General features: G+C 46.4%; 1 protein-coding gene and 1 long non-coding RNA gene across 50 annotated transcripts in view; both read right to left on the reverse strand.

Annotated features, from left to right (window-relative positions):
• Positions 1-27,372, reverse strand: part of AOPEP (aminopeptidase O (putative)) — a 365,171-nt gene that overhangs the window by 13,892 nt on the left and 323,907 nt on the right. For 41 of the 49 annotated variants that reach the window (XR_012424986.1, XR_012424985.1, XR_012424981.1 and 38 more), the window contains one exon: positions 14,588-14,704. The exons of the other annotated variants lie outside the window; for them this stretch is intronic. Coding sequence is in view for 12 of the 41 variants with exons in the window: in XM_074018015.1 (XP_073874116.1) it covers positions 14,588-14,704 (117 nt within the window). In the remaining 29 variants the exon portion in view is untranslated. The remainder of the gene's footprint in view (positions 1-14,587; positions 14,705-27,372) is intronic. 49 annotated transcript variants of the gene reach the window in all.
• On the reverse strand, positions 3,236-5,140 carry LOC141408694 (uncharacterized). The gene is made up of 2 exons (XR_012424999.1): positions 4,409-5,140; positions 3,236-4,280 (listed from the first exon to the last, which is right to left on the reverse strand). It is a non-coding gene; the product is annotated as an uncharacterized lncRNA (long non-coding RNA).

A 27,372-nucleotide genomic window follows, 5' to 3' on the forward strand; every position in this document is an offset into this window, starting at 1 on the left:
GTCGGCTCAGGCAAGCTGCTCTGACCAGACCCCACTCCAGCTCCAGCTCCCCAGGATGGGGGTCAGAAGAGCGCCAGCGTGCAGGGAGCGCCACAGACAGGCTGGGCTGGCCCCAGACAGGAGGTAGGAACCACTTGGCTGAGGAAAAGCCTGGGCCGGGTCTGAGACTCGCAGCAGGACAGCAGAGGGAGCAGGGGAGCCCCAGGAGCAGTAAGGGCCTGGGAAGAGCTGGGGCTTTTCAGGCCGTCTCCTGCGAGGGGCCCCAGGGACAGGCACTGGGGAATCTTGCAAACCATTTGTAAAGACGGCTCCCTGAGCCTTGGCCCAGCCTCAGCCCCAGCCAGACGCCACTTCTGCCTTTGCAGGAAACTTATCACACACTACCCAAGAGGTTCCGTGGAGCTGAACTCCGAAGGCTCAGAAACACAGTGCGGAGGGGAGCCTGCTCCTCCGACTTCCCGCAACGCTAGAAAAATGGCACACGCCCAGGAGGGCAGTTCAGAAACCACACCTCGGATTCGGAACACAGGTCCCACGACAACGGGCACGTCTCTATGTCCGTAATTTTAACTAGGATACGGTGAAGGGGCTCCCCCTTATTTGATTGCTTTTTTCTTGGAAATAGAAAAGCTGCTGAAGCTTCCTCACAACTTGAACCACTCTAATCTCTTCTTAAAAATAATCTTTTTAAAGACAGAGTCTCACTCTGCCGCTCAGGCTGCCGTGCAATGGCATGATCGTGGCACACTGCAGCTTCCAAATCCTGGGATCAAGTGATCCTCCCACCTCAGCCTCCCAAGTAGTTGGAACTACAGGTGCGTGCCACTATGCCTGGATAATAGTGGCACCCTGTCTCTATAAAAAATACAAAAACTCCTAGGCTCAGCCTCCCAAAGTGCTGGGATTACAGGCATGAGCCTGGCCCCTCATCTCTTTTTAACTCAAGATATCTTCATGTTTCAGAACCAGAGTCCTGGTAAACTCTAGAACACAGGCTGGTAAATTTTTTCTTTCAAGAGCCAGATGTTGAGCATTTTTGGCTTTTTGGTCAAAGCAGCCTTAGATAACAAGTAAATACGTGGGAATGGCATGGCTGCCTTTGGATAAAACATTATTTACAAGAACAGGCAGTGGGCTGCACAGGCTCAGGCTGGGGTTGGCTGATCCTTGCTCTAGAACGGGTGTCCACGTTACGGCTCCCAGAGCACAGCATACACGGTGGTTTACCGGTGTCTGCCCCCAGCATCCACCAGTACGACGTCGCCCAACACAGAGATGAGGCAAAACGTGAACAATGGCCCTGTGAGTGGGTGGGGACCAGCTTTAGCACGGCCCCACCAGAAAATCCGGGGTGCTCCTAAACGCTGGTCCTTATTCCTCCCTCTGCAGGTCAAATTCCCCTATACAAAGAAACATGCTCTGGCATTCATCCTGAGTCAGACTCGTTAAAAAGGGGTACTGTGTCTTTAGAGTACCCCAATACCGGAGACAGCGTCTGAAAACCAGTGTCTTAAAGAAAATCTGTGCCTGGAAAATCAGCTGCATCCACCAGGGCCTGAGCAGACGTGGCTACAGGAGCGAGACAGAGCGGATGGGCCAGTTCACCCAACTTGGTTCCGAGAGCCGCAGTGCCACCACCAAAGACCATCAAGACCAAAGACAGGAACGGCCCCCGCTGTCTTCCACGGCAGTCCCGGAGCCAGGATTCAGTTTGGTGCACGCTCGTCACCATGCTTAGAAAAGCACATAGGGGCCGGGCGCGGTGGCTCAAGCCTGTAATCCCAGCACTTTGGGAGGCCGAGACGGGCGGATCACGAGGTCAGGAGATCGAGACCATCCTGGCTAACACAGTGAAACCCCGTCTCTACTAAAAATACAAAAACTTAGCCGGGCGAGGTGGCAGGCGCCTGTAGTCCCAGCTACTCGGGAGGCTGAGGCAGGAGAATGGCGTGAACCCGGGAGGCGGAGCTTGCAGTGAGCTGAGATCCGGCCACTGCACTCCAGCCTGGGTGACACAGCGAGACTCCGTCTCAAAAAAAAAAAAAAAAAAAAAGAAAAGCACATAGGGCTCCTTCTGGTAGCTGCTTTCGTTGCTTTATTTTTAAACATTTAAAAATTATAAGCAGATGACTATATACAAATACGGAATCCAGTGTACATGAAATTCTAGCCAATCATGTCAAATTCAATTTTGATCTTTCCAACAGCAACAATCAATACAGATACTTATTCAGTATCCCAAATTCAAAACTCCAAACTCTGAACTGCTGCAGTGAGCATTTTGTGTGTGTGTGCGCGCATGAGTGGGGGCAGGGGGCCGTGGGCGGGTCATGTCAGCACTCAAAAAGTTTGGGATATTGAAGCATTTCAGAGTTTGGATTTTCAGATTTGGGAAACAACCAGTTAAGTATAATACAAATATCCTAATAACTGAAAAAAAAATCTGAAATCTGAAACATTTCTAGTCTCAAGCATCTTGGGTAGGGGAGGCTTGACCTGTATATTACTTTGGGTTTTTCCTTCTCTCTGCTTGCCACTGTTGCATTGACTGGCATGGTGCCCTTCTGTTCATACACTACAGCTCACTGTCTTTCCGTCTTCCGATGACACTACAAAGTCTCAGGTATGTCCTAGTAGCCTTCAGCCTTTTAACAAGAAAGTTATGCTGGGGCCAGCAGACGGGGGCAAAGGAAGTCTGCTGTGACACTAGACGGCACTGCTGCGGCCATAGCTCATCCAGCAGGCCCGGGTTCACTCTGAGTGATCTGACGCATCCACATCTCCCAGCTCACCTCTGCAGCCCAGAGACCAGCTTCCAACGTGCCCCCACCGGCCACTCTCAGAGTCGGGCTTGCAGTCTTCCCAGCTTCCACTGCTCTCTGCACTGCCACGTCCTTCTCCGCTAGTCTGTTGTATTATTTACAGTATCATGCAAGTCTGGGGAGTGCACAGGCCTCTGGGCCACCTTTGGGCCTGTCGCAACGCCCAGCACATAGTACATGCTTGATAAATGCTTCTGAGTGAATGTACCACTTTTGAAAACTTGGAATGCTTTTCGGCTACTCTGAAATTATAATGCACAGTTAGAGGCTATAAAATGCTATGAAGAATGCCACTAGTCCTATTCATAACAGGAAGCACTCCCCTTTCTTTTCAGTCCTTTTGATTTTCAAATTTACTGAAGAAGGAAAAAAAAAAATCTGTCCAGGGAACATGATCTGGGAAGCCCATTAAACCTCATTTAGAGTTCCATTTTATTTCTGTAAACAGAAAGACCAGGGCTCATGGCTTTTCTAAGTTAATAAGTCTACCCTGCAATAAACAAACCTGCTTTGTCAATTTGTGTCCTTAAATTAGATTGAACTTGGCTTTACAGTGGGCTGACTGGCTGGTAAGGGGTCTCTGCGGAGGAGCCACAAGGCAGACGGCGTTCCAGTGGGGCACTGCCCCGGGGGCCTCTGGAGCGGTGGAGGCCGCCGACCTGCACGGTCCCACAAAGGAGGAAAAGAACCTCTCACTGTGCGGTGATCACATCAGGGCTGTCCACACTTGTGTTTTCATTCTTTTCTTTTCTCTCTCAGCCTTTTCTGCTCCTTATTTCCGAAGGGCTGCAATCTGAATGTTATTTTTTAAACTAAAGGAAATTAAAAGTTACTTTATTTGCTGCCACAAAGCCAGGTTAGTCAATTCCTAGGCACAGGGTTAAGAGGACAAATGAAGTACTGGAGGCTCTCACTGCCCTTGCTGGAGTCAGTTCCTACAGCTCTTGTCTACATCTCACCGGGCAGAGCGAAAGCGGCAGCAACGTGCAAAATGGGGGGCACCTCAAGTGCTGCCAGGGCCATCACACTCGACATGCACATGGAGATCACGGTGAGGGTCAAGAGTGATGACAAGCATCAAACACTGACGTCAAATACAAACATCAAGTATGACAAAAGAGGCAACCTTGCTCACTTGTGTGGTCTTGGACAAATCTTAACTACTTTTGAAAACGTGGAATGCTTCTTATTTTCCTCCAAATAGGCTCTTTTAAATAACATTCGTGCTATTAAAGGCTCCAAAAAGTACAACGTGGGAGCCCACGTGGGGTCCACTTTGAAATACGGCACAGTTTGCCTTCCTTCCATACTGAGACTGCTCACTGAATGGCTGTCCAGCTCAATACGTAATTCTGAAATTAGAAAATACTACACTCCACCTTCTTTCTCCAATCTGTTGACAAGAACTCACAGCTGAAAAGGACTCTTACTGCTGGCAGAAACAGTGACCGCGGTCACCTCCTCTGATGAGCTCTGGGGACATCTGTCCCCTCCCTCGCTTTCTCTGGAGGACCGCGGTCACCTCCTCTGATGAGCTCTGGGGACATCTGTCCCTTCCCTCGCTTTCTCTGGAGGACCGCGGTCACCTCCTCTGATGAGCTCTGGGGACATCTGTCCCCTTCCCTCGCTTTCTCTGGAGGTGAATTCAGCCTGGAGGGCCTCCCCAAGTCTGAGGGATGGCTGACTCTCTCCCAGCACCTTGCTGTGTCAGACATGAAATCCAGGAAACATCATTCTCCAACAAGTAAGTCGACTGGGCACTGAGGATAAAATGGTGACAAAAACAGATAAGCACTTGCCCTCTAGAGGCTTACAGTTCAGTAGGAAGTTTAAGAAAAATCCAGTAAACCAGCAAGTATAGACTCATGTTGGTGACAAATGCCAGGAAAGGCTGCACGAGGCACAGGGAGTGCACGGGGCTGCGGCAGGAGTGTGGTCATAGACAGCTCCCTGAGAAGGGCCACACACACTGACGCCTAAAGAAGGACAAGAAACCCACCACTCGCAGGGGCATCCTGAGCCCCACCAGCTTCCAGCCACACCACGCTTTACTCCACGAAAGAGACTCAGCCTTCCCTCCCCTTCTCTTCTCAGTGGCCATTTCCTCTGATACCCTTCTCTTCAAGAGCTAGAGAAACAGGCTCTTAAAAATAAACTCCAGAGACCAAAGAACTAAAACTACACAACTTTTCGGAAAGACACAGGCATAAATTTTCATGACCCTGGCAATGATTTTCAACAAAACAAAGGAGATACACCGAACTTCATTAAAGTTAAAATCTTTAAGGCCAGGTACGGTGGCTCACGCCTGTAATCCCAGCACTTTGGGAGGCCAAGACGGGCGGATCATGAGGTCAGGAGATTGAGACCATCCTGGCTAACACGGTGAAACCCCGTCTCTACTAAAAAATACACAAAAAAAAAAAAAAGAAAGAAAAAGAAAAACTAGCCGGGCGAGGTGGCGGCGCCTGTAGTCCCAGCTACTTGGGAGGCTGAGGCAGGAGAATGGCTAAACCCGGGAGGCGGAGCTTGCAGTGAGCTGAGATCACACCACTACACTCCAGCCTGGGCAACAGAGCCAGACTCCATCTCCAAAAAAAAAAAAAAAAAAAAAAAAAGTTAAAATCTTTAGACCTCAAGGGATACCATCATCAAAATGAAAAGACAACCCAAAGAATAAGAGAATATTTTTGCAAACTGTATTTGGTAAGGAGCTTGTATCTAGACTATATAGAGAACTATTAAACTCAGTAATACAAAGACAAACCAATGTAAAAATGAGCAAAAGGTCTTGCTAGACCTTTCTCCAAAGAAGATATGCAAATGGTCAACAGGGGAAAAAAAGCAATGACGACGACAGTGGGGTCCAAGTCACGCCCAACAGGGTGGCTAAAACCACAAAGACGGACCGTGACAAGTGCTGGCGGAGCCCGAACCCATACTCACTGCTACAGAAAATGGAAGATGGTCCAGCCATAGTAGCAAACACACTGGCAGTTCCTCAAAAGGTTAAACAAGCATTACCACACAATCCAGCAATTCTACTCCTAGGAATATACCTAAGAGAAGTGAAAGTGTATGCCCACACAAAACCCTACACACACGTGCTCACAGCAGCATTCTTCACAGCAGTTAAAAGCGGAAACACCATCCATGTCCATCACTGACACACGGAGAAACAAATGCCGTCTGTCCCCATGACTCAAAATATTTGCAGGAAAAACGAATGACGTAATTATATATGCTACAAAGAAGGATGATCCCCAACAACATTATGCTAAGTCGAAAGAAGCCAGTCACGAAAGACCAAATATCACACAGAATTCCATTTATGTGAAGGCCCAGAACAGGCAACTCCACAGAGACAGAAGAGCGGGGGCTTCCCAGGACGGGGGAGCTAGGGATGCAGCCAAAGGGCACTGGGTTTCTTTTGGGGATGATAAAATGTTCTACAAGTAATTGAGGTGACGGTTGTACAACTCTGTGAATATATTAAAAACGACTGACTTGTATACTTTAAAATGGGTGAACTTCATGGTATGTGAGGTATAGCTCAAAAGTCATTAAAAACAACTACCCCTCACCCTAAGAGCCGAGTTGAGAACGGCTGTTTTGGCGAAAGGCACAATTCCACGCGGTCTGCTGGAGAAAAGCGACCGGTGCCCTGAGAGCCGAGGCCATGGGGGACGGTCAGTTGTGGGCTGCTCCTGGTGGCTGGTTCCCTCGGCGCCTGGGAACTTCCTGTGCCCAGCCTGGGCATCCGCTTCCACCTGCGGATGGACAAAACCAGGCGGTCTACCAAACACAGCTCCATGTGGTTCAAGGTTGCAGCAAAGCAATGTGCAGAGACTGAACAGCCTAGAAATCAGTTTTAGTGCCACCCTACGAAGTTTAGCTGATCTCTACTGTGTTTATGTTCTAAATTTCATACCCTCCCATCCACACAAAACTCCACCATCTACATGCAGAGCGGGCCTGGGAACGTGCTTCCGCAAGCTGACTCCGTGCGAGCGGCCCGAACACGAGGGGTGGAGCCCACACCCTATCTGTGCTGCGAGGTTCTCACAGCCTGAAGGCCGGACAGATCCACCTCTCACATCCTGGTGTGCCACCGTTCTAGAGAGCAGAGACGGTGCACAGGAAAGGCAGCGGAAGGAAGAAATGCCATCTGGAAAGCTATGCTGCGAGCTGTGGCAAAGTGAGCCCTCTCTTTCAGGGTATTTAAGGTATGCTTTAAATGTGAATATGGCTCAGTTTACAATTGTAAAAAGAGATGGCAGTGTTCAAAGAAAATTGTGTGGTTTTTAGTGTGGGTTTCAGAACAGAAATCTGATACAAACGTATGTAAACTACTGACCGAGCTGTAAAGAACCCAGAGGCACCAATTAAAGCCCAATGCACTAATGCCACTCGAGAAACCTTCGGACACAAAATGAACTGAGATGCTGCTGTCTTCCTGGCTATACGGGAAGAAGAGTATCAGGGCACTGCTACTTAGACCCCAGAAAATGTGTAAATCTCCATCTCCATCTCCATCTTTCTGAGAAAATCTATACAGACTGGAGTGCGTCCCATGGAGCAAACGCAGAGGCCCTCCCATCCTCAGAGGTCTGTGACCGTGGACCTGCTGCTGAACCCTGTGCAAGACGGCAGGGACACTCTGCAACCACTGACTTTTCTAACAAAGTCTGGCTGAACCTGCAGCTAAAAACCACCTATTAAATGCCCTCCCTCTTTTAACAGATAAACGCTAAGCTGACCATTTAAGAAAAATTAGCCAGATTATGCTGTTTATGGCTCGCTTTTCTCTTTACTTTCATTTGCTATAAATTCATGGTAAACAAAACACAATCCCTAGCTTCAGGAACAACACAGGAAATTATTAATCTAAAAAAGAAAGTTCTTTGTGATTTTAGATCAACTTTATTAAAAAAAAAAAATCCCTTTATGACAGTATAACAGGGGAGATGCTGTTGCAGGCTTCCCACAGGAAAGTTCCAGAGGCACTGAACTGAACAACAGAGAGAAAACCCTAAGAAAGATGTACTGAGAGATAGACCATTCTGACTTTGAAGGAATGTTCTGAAGCATCGATTAAATGTTTCATAAACCAAATATGACAAAGAAAAAATACACAAATAAAACCAGAGTTACGTAAGAACTCTACTCTTTCTCCTATCATAAAAAGTAGATGGTTTAAAAAGATATGTCTAAAGCAACAAGAAAAAATTACCCTAATCCCTTTTCTCAATCTATACCCAGCCACCTTTTAAACTCTAGAAAAGGAATAATGCTCTGTCAAAGGGACAGCCTGTCAAATAAAGCTGTCAAAGGGAGACCCTCACAAGCATGGTCTCGGCTTTCTAAAAACCTGAAGTCACACTGTTCACAGGCCATGGTGTAAAGTTCAGATTCATCGGTATCTGGCCTCTTGATCTGCAACCTAAGGTTGATGGCATCAAGGGGCCAGTTAAGCCAGACCCCGTCCCTGTAACGACACTGTGAGAAACAGCCTAATGCTGAGATTCTGTGGGTTGCCAGGTGGAAGTGGCAAGTGTCAACTTGCCCTCTCAGGACCCCCGGGGGGACCTGGTTCCTTGTATTTTACCCCATAAAAGCACTTCACTAATTGCACACACTACTCCGACACTCCACAATGGTGTCCTTTTTCATGTTCAATCGGAAAACCTGCCTTGTAGGGCTCTGTTCCACTGGTGCCTCCTGACAATGCTGGACGATGACGTGGTGAGCCAGCTGGCTGAGTGAGGAGGCCCTGGACTCCGCCTGCACCAAGGGCAGCCAGCAGGGGAAGCGGAGGAGAAGAGAAGGGAAAAGATGCTCCGCAACACTTCACATCTCCAAAGCAGAAGCTGCAAGTCATCTCTACTGGACAGAGTGTGAGCACTGACAGGCAGGCACAGAACCACAGCGATGGATCAACTTCAGAATCTGGAGATGTAACAACCGTTAAACCTTCAATCCTTGCCCTCTGGTAAGTCCCTCTAGAGCTCCATTAATCATTAAGTGCTCGAACCACAGAACGACGCTTTTGGCCCAAATGAAATTCAGAAGTGAGCATTAAAGCTGTCATACGATTGTGTTGCTGGAGTCACAACTTCCACCTCTGGACTGCAAATAAATGCTATGGTTTTTTCTTCCCAAGTAAACAATGAGTAACAATGTATTAGTAACAACATATTAAGATAAATACCAGCTTGTGTACAGTGCATCAAAAGAGGCAGAGGAGGCCGAGCGCGGTGGCTCACGCCTGTAATCCCAGCACTTTGGGAAGCCAAGGCAGGTGGATCACAAGGTCAGGAGTTCGAGACTAGCCTGGCCAAGATGGTGAAACCCTGTCTCTATTAAAAATACAAAAACTTAGCTGGGCGTGGTGGCGGCTCCTGTAATCCCAGCTACTCGGGAGGCTGAGGCAGAACTGCTCGAACCTGGGAGGCGGAGGTTGCAGTGAGCTGAGATTGTGCCACTGCACTCCAGCATGGGCGACAGAGTGAGACTCCGTCTCAAACAAACAAAAGGGAGGTAGAGGAGACCCAGAGCCATTAGACAGTGCAGGGCCTTTTCGGCTACCTCCCATGCTACGGAACAGGCCTGTGATGCTGGACGTTTTTCCATTTCCAATCAACCTTGAGTGTCCTTTCCATCCTGGAAGGCAGCCGGATGAGTGCTGAAACAGGTATGTTCTTACAATCTGTTTCCTCACATTCACTTGCTCCTACTAGTTTAGTCTGCAATTCTACATCAAAGAGTAGAGCCTCCCAAGGTTACATTCTTTGGCACTTCGGGAGAGTACAGCTGGCTCAGGGTGGCCTCTAAACGTTAACGATCTTTTTCTAGCTATCCCACTCTATGCAGACACCTTACTAAATGAGTTTTTTTTTTTGAAACTGCCTTTTGTCAATTAGCTGCTGCCAGTCAGCAGAAAGAGCCGCTCACGTGCACACGAGCACGTGGGTCCAGGCACGAGGGCCAGACCGTGACGGGAGACCTCCAGCGAAGCGGCACCCCGGGGAAGACAGTCACAACACACGACACCCACACTTCCTTGCTCCAATCCAATCCGGGAGTCCTCTTCCTTTCAATCGACACTATTTCCCCCACACAGGGAAGGGAAGAACGGGTGCTACTAAAAACTTCTCCCAGAAAACTAAAGTTCTCACTCAGCGTATCAACCAGACTGAAAGCAAGGAATGCGGCAGCACGGGCCGTTCGGAATCGTGGCACCAGCAAGACAGTGCTGGGGAAGCCCAGACCGAGGCGCAGCCACCGTCGGAAAGCGCTCGGTGGAGTCTGCAGAGATGCTGCTGCCTGAAGGTCAGTCACGGAGTTCCTGGGGAAAGAGGTCAGAGAGCCAAGGTCCCGGATCCTCACCTCACTGCCACGGGTAGCTACTTTTACAGCTTAAGAGACCTGCTAAGGCGGGCAGGAAATGTGTTACTTAAAAAGGGATCTTAGATAACATCTTTTGTTTCCAGAGTTAGCTGTCAACTATATATATATATATATATTTTTTTTTTTTTTTGAGACAGAGTCTTGCTCTGTCGCCCAGGCTGGGGTGCAGTGGCGCGATCTCGGCTCACTGCAAGCTCCGCCTCCCGGGTTTACACCATTCTCCTGCCTCAGCCTCCCGAGTAGCTGGGACTACAGGTGCCGCCACCTCGCCCGGCTAGTTTTTTGTATTTTTTAGTAGAGATGGGATTTCACCGTGTCAGCCAGGATGGTCTCATCTCCAGACCTCATGATCCGCCCGTCTCGGCCTCCCAAAGTGCTGGGATTACAGGCTTGAGCCACCGCGCCCGGCAACTGTATTTTTTAAACTTTTATGGCTATATGAGAAATATACTCAAAAACTGCAGAGGGACAAGGTGCTTCTGTGGACTGGATTGCCCTTCGGCTCATTTTCCGTGCTGGCTGCAGTAGCCTAGCGTCCACCCACAGGCCTGAGGCTTGCTACATACGAGATGGCTGACTTTGAGGTCAGCTTCACTCTCCAGGCCAAGGAGCACCAAGGAGCACCGCCTGGGCCCGCCCTGCAGAGGGTGGCAAGGCAGCAGGTGGCCTGGGGTGGTCTGCCTACTCCACCCATGCTCTCACTCTGTCTGTCCTCGAGCCCTTTTCCTTTCACACTCTGAACACGGGCGCATTGCCTCCCTGAAGAGCATACACCTGGGGCTTCACATCACGTGATGCAGGCACACGGAGGGCAGGCAGGTGTGCAAAACCCGAGACAGTATTCAGAACCCTGGCCCCACAACCCCTCGACGTGAAAGCCCTTGGCAAGCAGCCACAGCAGACTCAGTGCTACACTCAGAAAATCAGACCAACAGATCAGACGCTCTGTGAACACAGGCGTACACAGAAGCAACACACACAGAATGGTGAATAGTAATCTCGTCCCTCCTTTCTTCCTTCCCTGTGTGGGCGGCCCGTACCGGCCCATTCACATGGAGGCAGGGAGGGACCGACGGGGATGGCGGCCCAGGAGCTAAAGCAACCATGGAATAGGGTTCTCACAGTAGAGACCCCTCCAGCCGCTACATCCCGAACATGCTGCTCAGCCAACAAAACTCCTCCGTGCGCTCTGCCATGAGGAGCAGGAGCAGCTGGAGGCGGCAGGCTTCCCTTCTGGAAAGGCAGCTTTACATACACACCTCGGTCACAGGGAGAGCAAGGGAAGCCTTTCTGCGTATCTCGAAAATACAGGGGGCACAGCAGGTAAAGAAATCTGCCCCCACCAGGTCCCAAACACCCCTGCCCTGTACTGGAGACCTGCCCCATCGGCCTGGGCAGGTGTTTCTGCACCAGTCACCTAATTCAACACGGGCCCCAGCGCCCACAGTGTGCTCAGTACACAGCCTGCCTCACTCCAGACTCTCTGGCCCGCTCTCAAATGGCTGCCATTTATTCCGTATGTGAGACCCCTGAGAGCGACTGCAAGGGACTCTCCTCGCTTGTTTAGTCCAGAAGCACCAAGAACTCAATAGGCATCCCCGAGACTTTTTCTACCAAGTAACAATTCTTTCTCCCATGAAATGTCCTGTCACTTAAAGGCAGATGATTATTCAACAAAATTCCCGCTAATTAGTGTTATAACAAATCACACTTCACTGATAAAGTTTCTAGAAAACACCCTGGTTGGCCAAAATCCTGTTGCTTTTTTGGTTCTGAATGACATTTCAAGGAAACTTCACAATGAGATAAGCTGTCGGTGTAACTAACCACATGCCAGGACCTCCAGAGTTTGGGCGGAGGCACCTTTCTCAGACACACACCAGGGTCTAACCCCCCTCTCTCCACTTGATTTGGCTCCTGCTCATCCCCGACCTCAACCCTGCAGGCCCCGCACGGGGGTCAGGAAACCACAGATGGGGCCTGCAGCCAGGAACAGTGTATATGTTTCCAAATCATTTTAAAAAGGAAAAAGGGCCAGACACGGTGGTTCACACCTATAATCCCAGCACTGTGGGAGGCTGAGGCAAAAGGACTGTTCCAGGCCAGGAGTACGAGACAAGCCTGGCCAACATAGTGAGACCCTATCTCTCAAAAACAAAAAAAAATTCTTTTTCTAAATTAGCACACGTGGTGACGCATGCTTGTAGTCCCAGTTACTTGGGTGGCTGAGGCAGGAGGATTGCCCGAGCCCAGGAGTTCAAGGCTGCAGTGAGCTATTATCACACTACTGCATTCCAGGCTGAGCAATAGAGTGAGAACTGTCTCCAAATAAATAAAAAGGAAAGGCGGGGGAAAAAAAACAACAATTATCTGGAGATGGGCTAATTACATCAAATTTAAGTTTCAGGTCCGTAAAAGTTTCACTGGCACACAGCTACGTCTGCTATACTACTTATGGCAGCTTCATGCTACAGCAACAAGGCTGAAGAGCTGCCACAGAAAGCGTACGGTCTGAAATATTAACTGCCTGGTCCTTTATGGAAAGGCTTGCTGGCCCTGTGCCGGCACACACCGAGTTCACGCCTGCGCTCTCTGTGGTCAGCTCCCTCCTGCCTTCAGGTCGCTCTGAGTGGCCTGAATCCCCCATCTAGGGAAACCTTGCCCGACTTTATCCTGTATCTCTCCTTCACCGCTCTTGTCTCAAGCTGTCTTGTTCATTTACTCAGGAACTGTCTTTTCAGAAGAATGTAAGCTTCCTAAGGGTAGCTAACTTTGCCTGTCATTTCTATATTCCTGATGCCTAGTGGAACAGTGGAATATTTGTGAATCACATGAACACAGACCACACTAGTCATATAAACTGAGCAAAGATGTAATGAGGCCCCAGCACCTCATCACCAGGGTTCTAGCTGAAGAGACTGCCTAGTCTAGCACCATGACATAGTTTGCGCAGCATAAAACAAGCAACTAAGTAAAACCTGTTCTACTTCTCAAAGGTTCTAAGAGGTTATATATAACAAGTAAGTTGAGCTGTAAGTTAAGAACAGGACATGTTTTATGCTAAACGGAAGGGGCCACCTCCTGGCTTCCGGACATCAAGTGACAGGTGCCCGGCGCCTGCTCTGATCCTCCCCTCTGGTCTGTCCATCCCCATCACAGGTCCTGGCGGTTCGGTGGTATTCCACCCTGATCGAAACACAGCCTAATGACTATATATAGCAAGTCTTTTAAGCACTAATTAAAAATAACAGTCTGGCATTTGAAAACTCCTATAAACAAAAATGTAAGAGCTGAAATAAACAGCAACAGTTGCAAATCTGGTCTATGCTCAGGTGGGTAAAAAGCTACAGGTCTCCTCTGGAGTTTTTCAATCACTCTTGAGTTTATGGGGTTTTAAAATGCCTAACAATGGCCATCTTACCTTTTGGTTAATAAGGAACGCGGCTTTTCTCAATTACTCCATTTTAATGATTATAAAATTCATTACAATAATATTTAACCTAATATATCCCAAATATCACTAACACTATAATCAATCGGGAGACATTAAGTTATTTTGTCTTTCTTTATTCAATGTCTTCACTATTCATTGTGCATTTTATACTTACAGCACATCTCAACTCAAAATAGCTGCATTTAAGTGTTTAACAGCCACACATGGCTAATGGCTGCTGTACTAGACTGCACAGTTTTAACATGTTCAAAACCAAACTTACTTTTCTGCATCTGGGGAGTCTTACATAAAAGAGGTTTTGTTTAAGCTCTTGTTTTTACTTAAGATGTCTGAATATATTATTTACTACTTTGTACTTTTTTAAAACCCTGGAATTTGTCTTAGGATTCACACTGCATTCCTCACAATAAGGTAGAAGATATTAAGGACTGTATCACATTGCTTTCTCGCAAGCATCCAGTTGACTTCTCCAACCACAGCTGCTAGATTTAGTTTTAATTCCCTTTACACATGGCTCCTTTCCTGCCCTAACTGAATGCAACCAAGCAGCTCTGACACATCGGAGCCAAGTTTCCTTCGTGGGCAACAGAACGGCACCACCGTCAGTCACACAATGACCCACCCAAGTTTACAACTCAAAAGCATTCCACTCAATCCTTTAGGAGACTTATGTCCATCTTTATGATTTAAGAAGAGGGAAACACTTTTAAGACCTCAAAATCCTCTGGTTAGAAGCGTAAGTACAATCAGATTAACGCACTTAGTTCTTCACTCACACAGCAAACACATGGGATTCTGCTAATAGAAATGGTGGTTTCAATAGTTTGGGGATCCAATGGGATCACCATCCTTCACCAACAGTGGGATGTGCTGGTTAAACTCCGAGGGTGTTCCTGGTTACCTCTGCATCCTGGTCCTGGAGGTGGTATGTCCTCTGGAGGCTTTGCAGAGTTCGGTGGCTCAGAGTCTTCTGCTCCAAGAGATGCTCCAGAAGCAAGACCAGCTGGTCTGGAAGAAGCTAAAGACAAAACCAAACAGCCTATGAAAATGCCATTCAGCTGATGAGAAAGTAAACCCAAATGTTCAGACTGAAGGCCGCATACCCAGGGTAACCTGGGTGCTTTCAGCATATATCGGCAACATGGAAAGGCTGTGAAGCTGACTTTTGTGATTCCTCAGGGTGTGTATTGTCTGTATTCCCAAAGACACTGCATTCCAGGGTCTGATTAGGCCCCGTTTTCCATGACTAATCATTTCAGTTTTATACTTAGAGCAGATCAAAACTGTGCTTCTCTTAATAAAACATTATCGTGGTTTACTGGATCTCTTCCTTTACAGCACGCATACAGCAGAAAATGTAATGTAGCCTAGACAAAGGTTCAAGGAGCCATCCAGTTACAGGCAAACACCTGGAAATTTCACAGAAATAAGATGTGGCATGCAGTCCCCTTTTCACCACGTCAGCTCTGTAAATACACCTGCTGCACACTGAGAAATAAAGAGTACATACTGAAAGAACGGTCTTCCCTCCATTACGAGAATCATAAACTTATGATCCATTAAAAAGCTACAAAGGCCGTATGCAACTATACGTGCCGCTGTACACCCAGACACACCAGGTCACCCACATTCCTGAGTTCTCCTACAGGAACAGTCAAAAGTGATGTACACACAGACACACCCGGTCACCCACATTCCTGAGTTCTCATACAGGAACAGTCAAAAGTGATGTACACACAGACACACCAGGTCACCCACATTCCTGAGTTCTCACACAGGAACAGTCAAAAGTGACGTCACAAGTTGAGGGCAAAGAGAGGAGGCAGTCTTCACGTGGTACAAAAACAAAACACAATGTATGCGAAATACAAGGAAATGAAGAGAAGCATGCGTAAGACGTCATCCGTGTTACTCGCTACGGGGCAGCAGGGCCAGGACTGGTGGCCCTGTGAGATGGGCCCTGTAGTGCACTGGAGGAATAATCAATTTGAGATACGCCTTGTAGGAAATGAAACATATTTATTCTAAAATCGAGATTTTAAAATTTACCCTATGAATTCCATGGCTCTCTCTGCCGAGCTTCTCTCCATCCCTGTGTATGTGCAGATCATCCCTGTCAATCCAAATTACAGGTCTGGAAGCTGGTATCACATCAACAGTACATTCATAAGAACACCTGGATTTTAACTGCCACTTTCTGATGCTCTAAAACAATTTTTTAAAAGTACTGGTTTCCCTTCCTGCTCCTCATCTTTCTGCCCCCAAGTGTGCACTCTGCCTGACCCTCCCTATCCCTTACCCCCTCACTCATTCACACACACACTTATATTTTTCCAAAAGGTACGCAGGGGGCAACAGGCAGACAGCAAGTACTGCAAACACCACACCCACTGCACCATTCCACAAGGTATCTGTTTTCTCACCTCACCCTTCTAAGTTCTGAGAAGGCCCCACTTGCCGACAGACAGAGGGAGAAAGGAGGGACACAGGCACCAGCGCAATCACTTGGTTCTTGGGTATATTCTGTACTTCACAGCGTCGCTTCATCTGAAAGGCATGCCGTGGCTGTTCTCTCAGGAGAAACAAGGTGCCTTCAGCAAAACTGCAGTACGACCAGCACTGACTCCGACCCAAGGAATTACTAACGCTCCATTTCTTTTCATGAGAAGTCAAGTAATTGCAGCATGTTTTAAAGATATCAAATTACTACATAAGTACTTGTAACAAAATCACCCATCTACCACACGATATTAAAAGGGAATCTGTTTCACAGAAGAGGCCAAACCCAGGCCCCAGCCTCTGGCAGGCCCCTCACCATTCACACCGTGAACACTGCTGGATGCCTGTGGTATCCAGCACTTCTGCCCAGGCAGCCCAGGGAGACTGGTTCCTCTCTCCCTCTGCCCTCCTCCTCCTTGCTGTTCATCTCATCCCTCAGCCTCCTATGATGTTCCAAGAGAGGTGCTTTTCTGCAGGAGGCTGAGCCTTCAACCCATGGCCTCAAGCACCCCTAACCCGTCTCCCGGGGCCGCTGACTGAATGCCCTCCAGCCCTTGAGCCCTCTTCCCAGTGCCTTCCTTTTCACCCCAGTCGTGGGCTCTCCCCGCTTCATCTCACTACTACCCTTTGTTGTGCTGCTGTCAAACAGCAGCTCCACCGGGGTACCCAGGCCAGGCCACCACAGGATGGAGACCTACTCTACCGCACAGACACTCAAAACTGGTGAGCAGCATTTCTTAAGACAGACAGTCCGAGGATAACAGGAGCCTGGCATCGAGACCCCTCCAGACAAAGGCAGGCAGGCTTCGGGGAACAGGCTCAGCCTCACAGAGAAGCAATTCTCGGCACCACCGGCACCCAGACCAGCAGAACACCCTTTGCCAGAAGAGGGGCCTCGTTTGCTGACTAAATACAGAAGGAACCAGTCCTGCCAAACTGCAGACTTACAGGGAGGGGAGAGGAGAAAGAAAAGCACATCCCCATGTTCTACACTTGTGCTAACAAAGAAGCCTCCTGTCAGAACTCTCGTTTGGGATTTGGTTTAAACTAAAGACACACTGAGCAAAGAAACCCTGAGTAAGACAATAGCTTGGTCCTCAACTTACCCCAACTAGGTGTAACCAACAGATACAGCCCAGTTTAAAATCCAACAATTACCAATACGTGGACCTATAAAAACACCTGCATTCATACTTGTATATCTGAGCTTTCTTTTTTTTTTTTTTTTTTTTTGAGATGGAGTCTCGCTCTGTCGCCCAGGCTGGAGTGCAGTGGCCGGATCTCAGCTCACTGCAAGCTCCGCCTCCCGGGTTCACGCCATTCTCCTGCCTCAGCCTCCCGAGTAGCTGGGACTACAGGCGCCCGCCACCTCGCCCGGCTAGTTTTTTGTATTTCTTAATAGAGACGGGGTTTCACCGTGTTAGCCAGGATGGTCTCGATCTCCTGACCTCGTGATCCGCCCGCCTCGGCCTCCCGAAGTGCTGGGATGACAGGCGTGAGCCACCGCGCCCGGCCCCCCACCGCGCCCGGCCCCCCACCGCGCCCGGCCGGTCTGAGCTTTCTTTTAAGCTGAAAGCTCACGCATCTCTACAGAGCAACAGAACCAAAAGGATCCACGGAAGCTTCTGTCCTCTCCAAATTTTACACAATGAAAACCTTTGACGCTCTCCTCCCGGACTTAAGACCATGAGATGGAAGGGAGGGAGCACACTGACTCTCATGTGAGAGAGGCGAGGAGCAAGGGCGGACCTCCCCTCAGGTATCTGCTCCCCCTAAACAAGGTCCCGACCACAGTGCTGCCACAGCCAGCCTCGTGCTCCCACGTTTCTCTGAGTCCCATTCTTCTGAACAGATGTGAAATGACTCTCACTTAGTAAACAACCTGTGGCCATCCGGCTTTTAGTTGTAACTATTGTAACTCATGGGGGGGGGAATGTAGTTTCTGAAAAAAGTAGGGAAAAAAAAAAACAGTGAACAAATGCTATTTTGGGACACAGACAATAAAACTAATAAAGCATCTTTTATTCGCAAAATACACATTACAACATTTTTAAAGGATGAGATAATAGACCTTAAAAAGAGGATATTGAAGCAAAAATGTAGTTAAACAGCTTCAATACATTTCTCTTTGTAAAATAAACATTTGCTCCCCGTAAAGCCACCCTACAAATGAAGAGGTAGCGGTGACGTAATAAACCGGAACGTTTGTGAAGCCACTGAGAGACCACACATCAGCAGATGTGCTCAAGGCAGCAGCGGGTGGGGCGGTGCGAGGAGCCCAGGGCAGGCACGGGGGAGTGGGACATGCTATGTGGACCACTCCACTTCCACCCACGTGGAAATCAGAGCAAACTTCACGTGACTTCTAGGCCAACTGCGTTTATTTATTCATTTTAAGATTAACTGAATTTTAGACTGAAAGGCCAGCTGTGTTTAACACAGCAGCACCGGCGGGAGAGAGAGAAGGCTCTGGTCGCACCACAGAGTGATCGTGAAAAATAAAGGACCTCACCGCCGAGCATCACCACCTAAGAAAGTAGCTCCTTCTTCAAACATTATCAAAACAACTTGCCTTTATTTCTGAGGGCCTAACAGTGCTCACACCCACAGTTCAACAGTGACAGGAATGCAAAAGTCCTTTCCTTTGCATAAACAAGAAATTCATGATGGGGTTATTTTTTCCATACGGAGACCAGCTCAGTATTTTTAAAATGCATCTGCCTCCGAAATTTACACAAAATAGGACTACAAGGTGCCAAAGTGATGTGGGTATTTGCAAGAGAACTTCACAGAACTATAAAACTTACTGAAATGAATACAAGAAATAAAATGCTACACGAGGTCAGTCAAGTACAAATGCTGCTTGTTAAGGATTTTAGAAGCCTGTGTTCTACTCTAGACATGGAAGATTTCACAGCTGCTAAACACTAAGAACTGTAGAAAGAAATAAGTCCACCGCATGTTTCTCCCAGCTTCAGAGTCCACGCGAGCTGTACGACTTCCAGTGGTTTGGGAGACGTTTTACGCATGCTCTTGGAAAGAAAACACGCATTTTCCAAACCCACCCTCCTCAACTAGAGGCAGCTCAACAAAAAAACCCCGACTCTCCCAAAAGCCTCTTACTGCTGTCACGGGGGCGTCACTCACTCTGCGCTCCCAGAAGACCACCCACGCAACTGAGGTCCCGCCGCCACTTCTTCCATCAGCACGATCAGAACAGGCCAGCTCCCCTCCCGCATCGGACATGGCTCACAACTGACCTTGCAGAGGCAGGGCCTGTGACAAGAGACCAGCGAACGGCAGCCTCCACGCCCCGGTGCCTGCACCCCTCCGACAGCAGAGGAGAGCACCTCCGGCGTGGCCCAGCTGCTGCGCCGCTGCCTCACACAAGAAAGTCACTGTGCGGCTCCCCAGCCAGAGAACAAGCCCGGGACGGAGGCAGCCACGGGCTGACGGTGGCGTGAGTTCTATTATTACCCCATTATCACTCTGGGATCTGTGCCTAAATGAAGCATGCTTCCTCCCTGATGCCATTTCCTTTTATCCTGGCTGGAGACTAAAAGCGGATCAATGGGGGCAATACATACGATGTCACTTCAATTTACAGCCATGGCCTCCCCCCTCCAGTCTGTCTGAAACACACAGAAAGATCAATTCTTCCCAAAAATGGTTAAAAAATGCTTAGGGAGCATTCTTCTTCCAGAAGAGCATTCTCTGCTATATTTGTCTATGTTACTATGCAAGGAACTGTTTACATGGAACAAAAACAGAAGACACGGTGGGGAGGGGGAATCTCAAATTCTGTATGCTGGAGACTTGCTGGCTGAAATTCAACACGAGCAGGGTCCTCTGAAAGTCACACGCAGGAGGCCTTCGGGCAGAAGCACAACAGAAACCGGTTTTCTTTTGCCCCTTGGATTAAAAAGGTGATCCCACTGACACAAAGTATCTTTCATTTTTAGAGAGTTCCCCCAAAGTCAGACAAATCCCCTTTCACTCTTCCCAGAAAACACACCCACCACCTTAGCAGACCCTCAGGTTGCCCCTCCAGTCCACAGGCAGAGGAGGAAACGGCATCCACTCACACGGTGCCCTCATTAAAGGAGACGGAAAGCTTGGCTACAGGACACGAGACAGAACTTATAAACTAAGTCATCTTCCAGACTCGGCTCTGAACCAAATAAAACACAGTGAAAATCTCTACGCTGTATAAATTTTCACGTGGTGCTTTTCAACAATAAGGCAAAATTAAGATACAATCAATGAAGTTCCTCAAAACAAAACCAAGAGTTCTCCCTCCTCATAACCCAAAAAGAAACAGAAAATGTTCAGAGCCACAGAACCCAGGGGCACTCAGCCTTTACTGCCCACACACTAGCCAGGCCAGTCTTCAACAAATGGTCTTCTTCCATCTGTTACTTTTTAAATGATAAACATTTCTAAGAAACAAAAGTAGACAACTTAGTACTATGTACACATACCAGGGTGTCTGCCCAAGAGCCTGCCTACTAGGATATCATGACAGAACTGAAATGTATTTATTCTAAATTAGTAATTTGTATAATGGAAAAATACAATTGGTTTGAATTGCTGCTGAAAACACAATTCAGAAAAGAAAAACCTCTGTATGTTGAAGCAAAAACGTAACATATTTTAAAGAACTGTCAAAACTTACAAATAGAAGTATCTACTGTTCACATTATTTGTGTGGCATAAAATTGGATTTGCCAGCAAAGGAAGTCACCAAATAATTAAGAGAAAAAAAATTTTCTTCAAAATAAAGAAAATCAATCAATTGGTGCCTATTTGTCCAGCAGAATCAGTTATTTCTGATTACCAAACATCGTTAGGGAGTGTGTCTATAAACAAATTTTGGAAAGAAAATTCAAGTAGCAGCAAATATGCACACAGCTCATTTTAAACAGAGAAAACCATATTCATTAGATTTTTGGGAAATTCTAATAGTTACAGTTCAAAAAGATTACTGCAAATTTTGAGCCATAGTTTGCTTGTGAAGTTTCTAAAAGTGGCATCACAGAACCTAAAACAGATACACATCATCATTAGCAAATACTATCTGAAATAATGTATTGGCATAATTCTCATGTTTCCAGATTGTAAGGGTCAAATGTTCCCGTGCTATTATTCCCCTAACTCTTGCTAAAAGCATATACTATATGCAATCTAACACAAAACATATTAAATGACAAAATATGCACTCCTCTGGTCAACTGGATCTCGTACAACCATGTGTACATTAATATTTTATGTTGTTATATATGTCGGAAGCATCATAAACACTCAAATTGAAAATTTCCAAGTATTTCACAAGAGATGCGTGGGATCCTTGTGTCTACCTCTCTGACCCCAGATCCTGCCAGACCAATCACAAGGGGCCAAAGGGAAAACATTCCTGATCTGAATTTTATGCTTCTCAAGAAAATCATCACTCATGAAACAGAAACTGTAAACTCCTAAGTGATTCCGTCTATTTACCCTGCCACGACAACAATGGCATGTTTAATATATGGCTTGTTTAATATTCCTAAAGAAATTGGAATACTTTAAAGTATAAGAATATTTCTAACTCTTCTTGCATTCACATTTTCATAAAAATTTCCTTCTTTTTGTTTCCTTAGAATTAATGCTTTTTCCACTAGTGGTAGCTCATGCCAGTAATCCCAGCACTCTGGAAGGCCTAGACAGGAGAATGGATTGAGTCCAGGAGTTTCAGACCAGCCTGAGCAACACAGTGAGATCTCGCCCCCTACCCACCCCCCAAATTAGGTGTGCTGGTATGCATCTGTAATCACAGCTATTTGGGAGGCTGAGGAGGGAGGATCATCTGAGCCCAGCAGTTGGAGGCTGCGGTGAGCTACGATTAATGCAATAGACTTCAGCCTGGGCAACAGAGCAAGACTCTGTATCCAACAACAACAACAACAAAAAGAATTAATGCTCTTACCTAAATTAATAATGGTGTACTTAATACTTGATGTATTTATCTTGAAGGAGAGTATACATTTTATAATTCTGAGTTCCTAATTTACAAACAATGACACTTGCTGACTCCAATTAGCCCAGCATATGAATATACCTTTACTGTAAAACAAACGGTTGGCTGAGTCTATGAATCAAAACATCCTACATGGTATGTAGCCATGCAATGGAATACTATGTAGCTATTAAAAAGAATGAGATGGAATTATTTTTGTAATATGGGAAGATGGCAAGAAATGTTTTTAGAAAAAAGGTTCAGAATAAAATGTAGACTATGGTTGAATTTGCGTAAATTACATTCTAAAGACACATTAATAATAATAAGGAATGCTTTGTGTCAACTGTTTCTCTGAGTAACCTACCTGAACTTTCTGCCCTCCCCTCTGTCCATTTCTCTGCTTCCAGCTCAAGCTGAAATATTTTTCTGAAATCATGCTATAAGTATTTCCTAATAATTCACTTAAAAGAGAGATCTACCTTATGAAGAAATTCATTACCACAACTAAACCTAAGAACACTGAGAACGACTGGGGCATGTGCTCTAACCAAGTGCTGGACCAGGCAACCGGAAACCAAGCATTTCTCTCAAGCCGGTCCGGTAGTTACGGGAAGACCTCCTAGCACGAAGTGTGCACCGCGAAACCTATCACCGTCTCTCCAGTCTTAGTCGTAACATTTTAACACTGGTTCTGTGCAAGCAGCAATCAGAAAGTGGAAGAATTTAAAAACCTCCAAATATCCTGTAAATAGATATACAGGAAGCACAGCATCAGTCACATGCTCAGGTTTTTACGCTGTCACTTAGAATACTAACAAATTATAAAATACATTCAGATTTTTTTCCCAAGGGAAAAAAACAGTAATTTCATCCAAACCCAGAATTTCTTCCTTTCTATAACTTCCTACATTACTCCAATATGTCAAAAATCAAAATCAGATGGTGTAGGATTATTTATTACGAATTTAGTAATTTTAGTTAATAATTATATCGACATGATTCTTCCTTGGTTAAATGCTTTTTATACGGCCCTGTATTCCTGGTGAATAGTAATCTATACAATGCACAAAATTACTGTGTTCATATGGACAAACAGGCAATCATCACTAACATTCAGTGTGATAATACAGTTTTTCCTCTAAATTAGAAGGGGATTAGCAAACGGGGGAAAAACTCAGCTCTTACAGAAAATACCTATCTTCAGAATTTCCTGTACAGAAAATAGTATCCTCTCCTTTTGAGTTTAAACAGGAATAACTGAATTCAAAGAAAATTATATTTTAACTTCTATAAAAAGAATGTACATTTTTAAGGTGTGTCTTAAATATTGGAACCAGACTTTGCTCATTTCATGTGCTATCTACCCACATCCTTGATAGTCAAATGTTCATCACATTGAAATAAAGGACTTAACGCCCAATATAGTAAGAAGAAATAATAAGGTAACAATGTCATCTGCAAGAATAGCTGTCAATTAACAATCCGGTGATTTAAAAGAATTTATTAAAAGCAAATTTATATAGCAACACATGAACATTCAGACCAGGAGTGATTCTCATTCCTCAACAAGAACATATCTAAAAAATACAAATTTATCAACTTAAAGTTTCATAAACATTCTTTACAGTACAGATCTGGTTGATGATTCTTCATATTTAAAAAGCTAATGGTAAAACGACTGAAATGCCTCTTTAAATGTAACAAACCGTAATTAATGAACGACAGCTCTGCAATGTCTTCAGAAAGCGAATAGACGGGTTGTATGAGTTATTAACAATCTAGTTCGCTTTACTGTGCAAACCTCACCTGTATGTCTTAGATCTCTCCCTTTGCCTTCCACAGTCTCCTTGTTAAAATTTACTATTAAGGATTAAGGGTTTTTTAAAATCAAAACTCACAGTTAAAAAAAAAAGTATGGCTGGGCACAGTGGCTCACGCCTGTGATCCCAACACTTTGGGAGGCCGAGGCACATGGATCATAAGGTCAAGAGATCGAGACCATCCTGGCCAACATGGTGAAACCTCATCTCTACTAAAAATACAAAAATTAGCTGGGTGTGGTGGAGTGTGCCTGTAGTCCCAGCTACTCGGGAGGCTGAGGCAGGAGAATCGCTTGAACCTGGGAGGCGGAGTTTGCAGTAAGTGGAGATCACGCCATTGCACTTCAGCCTGGGCGACAGAGCAAGACTCCATCTCAAAAAAAAAAAAAAAAAGTAAGCCACGAAAACATTTTAGAGATAATGACATAACAGTTGCTAAGTGAGAAAAAGAACAGCAACAAAAGGACAGTGAAACCAAGTCCACCACTCCGATCCTCAGGTTAGACAAGTGATTCAAGTACGGACACACACATACACTCTTAGCAAATCCTGAAGCAGGAAACATAATTTATCAATTAATTTCACTCTTGGGTATTTATTCTGGAGTCGGAAACACTAACATTCCATTACTCTCAGTTCCTGTCCTTTCTTGTGCGTAGACACACAGTCAAGACAACATAAATATCTTTTTGGTCACATTTTATTTTCTAATATTCTTTATTTTCTATCGAATCCAAACTAAGCATAAATTTCAGCTGCACGTCTACAATTTGTCAGGTGGTTTCTGCCATCAAGTTGACAAAGCAACCTGTCCATTTGTAGGGACAGCCAACCACAACTAAGGAGCAGGGGGGAGGCAGGGAGCATGGCGAGTCCAACTACATGAAGGATTGCTGGAAAAATAATGGAACTGTTTTCATTTAATAAAAATGTGTTGCGAGTACTGTACAATCTCCTATCCAAAGTTTCAGTTTTATTTCACAGAATGATTTAATGTCTACAAGGCATAGGAGTCACATTTCCTCCAAATTCTGCACAGTTTTGGATTCTCGTCCAGACAGTTTACACACTAGATTAACTGTGAAAAGTGTTATGAGGAATAGAGCAAAGGATTAATTTCTTAACAGTCTCTTGGACATGTAGGGAAATTCACGCTATTGAAAATATAATGGATTTAATTTCAGGAGAACAAGGGCAGAAGTCTCAGATTTTCCAGACATGTTTAACTTTCCTACATTCCACAGGACAGAAAAGGCTGCCTTGCCCATGTGTATCGTGTGAGAGGGTGATGCGAACATCGAGTCTGTCTGCCCTGAAGTTACACATTTGCACAAATAGCTGAATAATTCATAAATTAAGGTACTGCCTATCACAACAGAAACTATTTTCAAGGAAACAAGTAGACAGAAACGGCGTTATAAAAATGTTCTTTTATGTCAAAACGTCACTTTACTGCTACGAGTTTAGACGTAATCTTAGGTCTACTGTGAGTTCCAGCCTGGACACAGAGCCTGGAGTAGCCTGAATTTGATAGGGGAGCAGGGGATCTGAAATGAGACTTTGCTGCCAAAAAAGTATTCTCTTACATAATTTCAAGTACTTGAAAGTCAATCAGCGAGTCTTCAAAAATGCAAAATGGATACTTACAAGTGGTGGTTAACTATGGATCTAAAATCCTGGTAGGTCTTTTCATAGGTGTTGGTACGAACATGATTAAAACCTAAGATGTGCTTTTTAGCAATAATCTAAATTCTCAAATGTATGCAACACTTTAGAAAATTTTTTTCAGACAAATTTCGCAAAAATGGTTAAGTTTCAGCACTTCTAGTATTTCTGTATCTTCCTTTACATATGTAAAATGTGCTCCTACAAGAAAAAGTATTTTATTGGAATTTTACTTTGATGTTAAAATGTAACATTTCCTATAACTTCCAGAAGTTACAGGAATAACATTTCTAAGCTTTCTGATTATTTAAATTTTAACGGAAAATAGTCTATAGAAAACCGTACTTTCCCTCCCTCCCCTCAGTATTCCTATTTATCTGCAGAAATTAAGAATTTATCTTTAAAAAAAGAGGCTAAAATGAAACATAGGCTTTTAATTGTTTTTCTTATATACATTAAGCTGAAAAAGAAGCAAAACTTTTAAAATGCTCCTGTGGCCACTGCTTGTATCCCGCATTTTTACAGAATTTCCCTTTAATACATCAGAGTTCCAACGGAGCAACTATAATCTCCACCTTATACTCCAAAGTGAAGCTTGACTCCTTTAAAACAAACCGGCTTGAAAAACCAGTGAGCACAGATCCTCAAAAAGTGAAGTGGATAAACAAACTTTAAATTTTCTAAGAACCACTTTTCTTCTGATTTCACGGTACAGATCCTCATCTAGGAATTTAACAAGAGCTAACTCTGACAGAGAAATGTTTGAAACCTCACAAGCTGCCCCTCTCTGGGGAGCCCAGTCCTGTGCCCTAGAGCCGGGGTCTAGAGCAGGCTCCCCCCGCGGCGGCGCAGGCGAGGCCCGTCGGGGAGAGCGCGGAGCCGGCCCGGGCAGCAGGAAGGCAGGAGAGCCCGAGTCGGGCTGACGCGCGCGGCCGCAGAAATCCCAAGCCGGGCCTGCAGGGGACGTCACTGTCTCCCCGCTGATTCCTGCTCCGTGGGAACTTTCCCGCGCGCCCCGAACGTGCGTTTGCCTGGCCGTTTTGACTTGAAAGCCTGGCAAATAACACACGCACGAGCTCACCGTTCCGACGCCTGTGCCCTCGAATGCGCTCTGAATTTACAAGGTCCCCGCCAGCTGGGAAGAAAGCACAAGCAGCAGCCGCCACTCAGCCACCTCCCACCGCGCCGGGGACGCAGCAGCCCCGCGCCCACCCTCCGCGTCACCTGGCGGCGGCAGCACGGGCTAGGAGCCGAGGCAGGCGTGGGGCCGCGCGAGGAACGGTCCGCGGTCCCCGCGCGCCCCTGCGGCGCGAAGCCGAGGCTGGAGAGGGCCGGGAGGCCGCGCTGCTCCGGTCCCTCCGGTCCCTCTGGTTGCCCCGCGCGGTCAGTCTCCAGGCCCCGCGCCCGCGAGTATCTCGGCGGCCCGCACCTCGCCCCGCCCCTGCGCCCAGGCCCCGCCCCGCCCCGCCCCGGATGGGCCGCTCCCACCCGGCAATTACTCTAATGAGAAGTTCTCATCTCAGCACTTCCACAAGGTACAAACCAGCCCCAACACAGCCGGCAATTCAAATGGCTTTGAGAACAAAGGCAGTCATAGCTGTAGCAATTTCTCCTCTCATTCACACAATGTGAGGATCTTCTCTCTTTGCATATGGTATGAGAAAGAAAAAAAGTTTAAAACTGTAGCAAACATGCCATTTCACA

This window comes from Macaca fascicularis, chromosome 15 (assembly GCF_037993035.2).
Source record: "Macaca fascicularis isolate 582-1 chromosome 15, T2T-MFA8v1.1".
Classification (NCBI taxonomy): domain Eukaryota; kingdom Metazoa; phylum Chordata; class Mammalia; order Primates; family Cercopithecidae; genus Macaca; species Macaca fascicularis.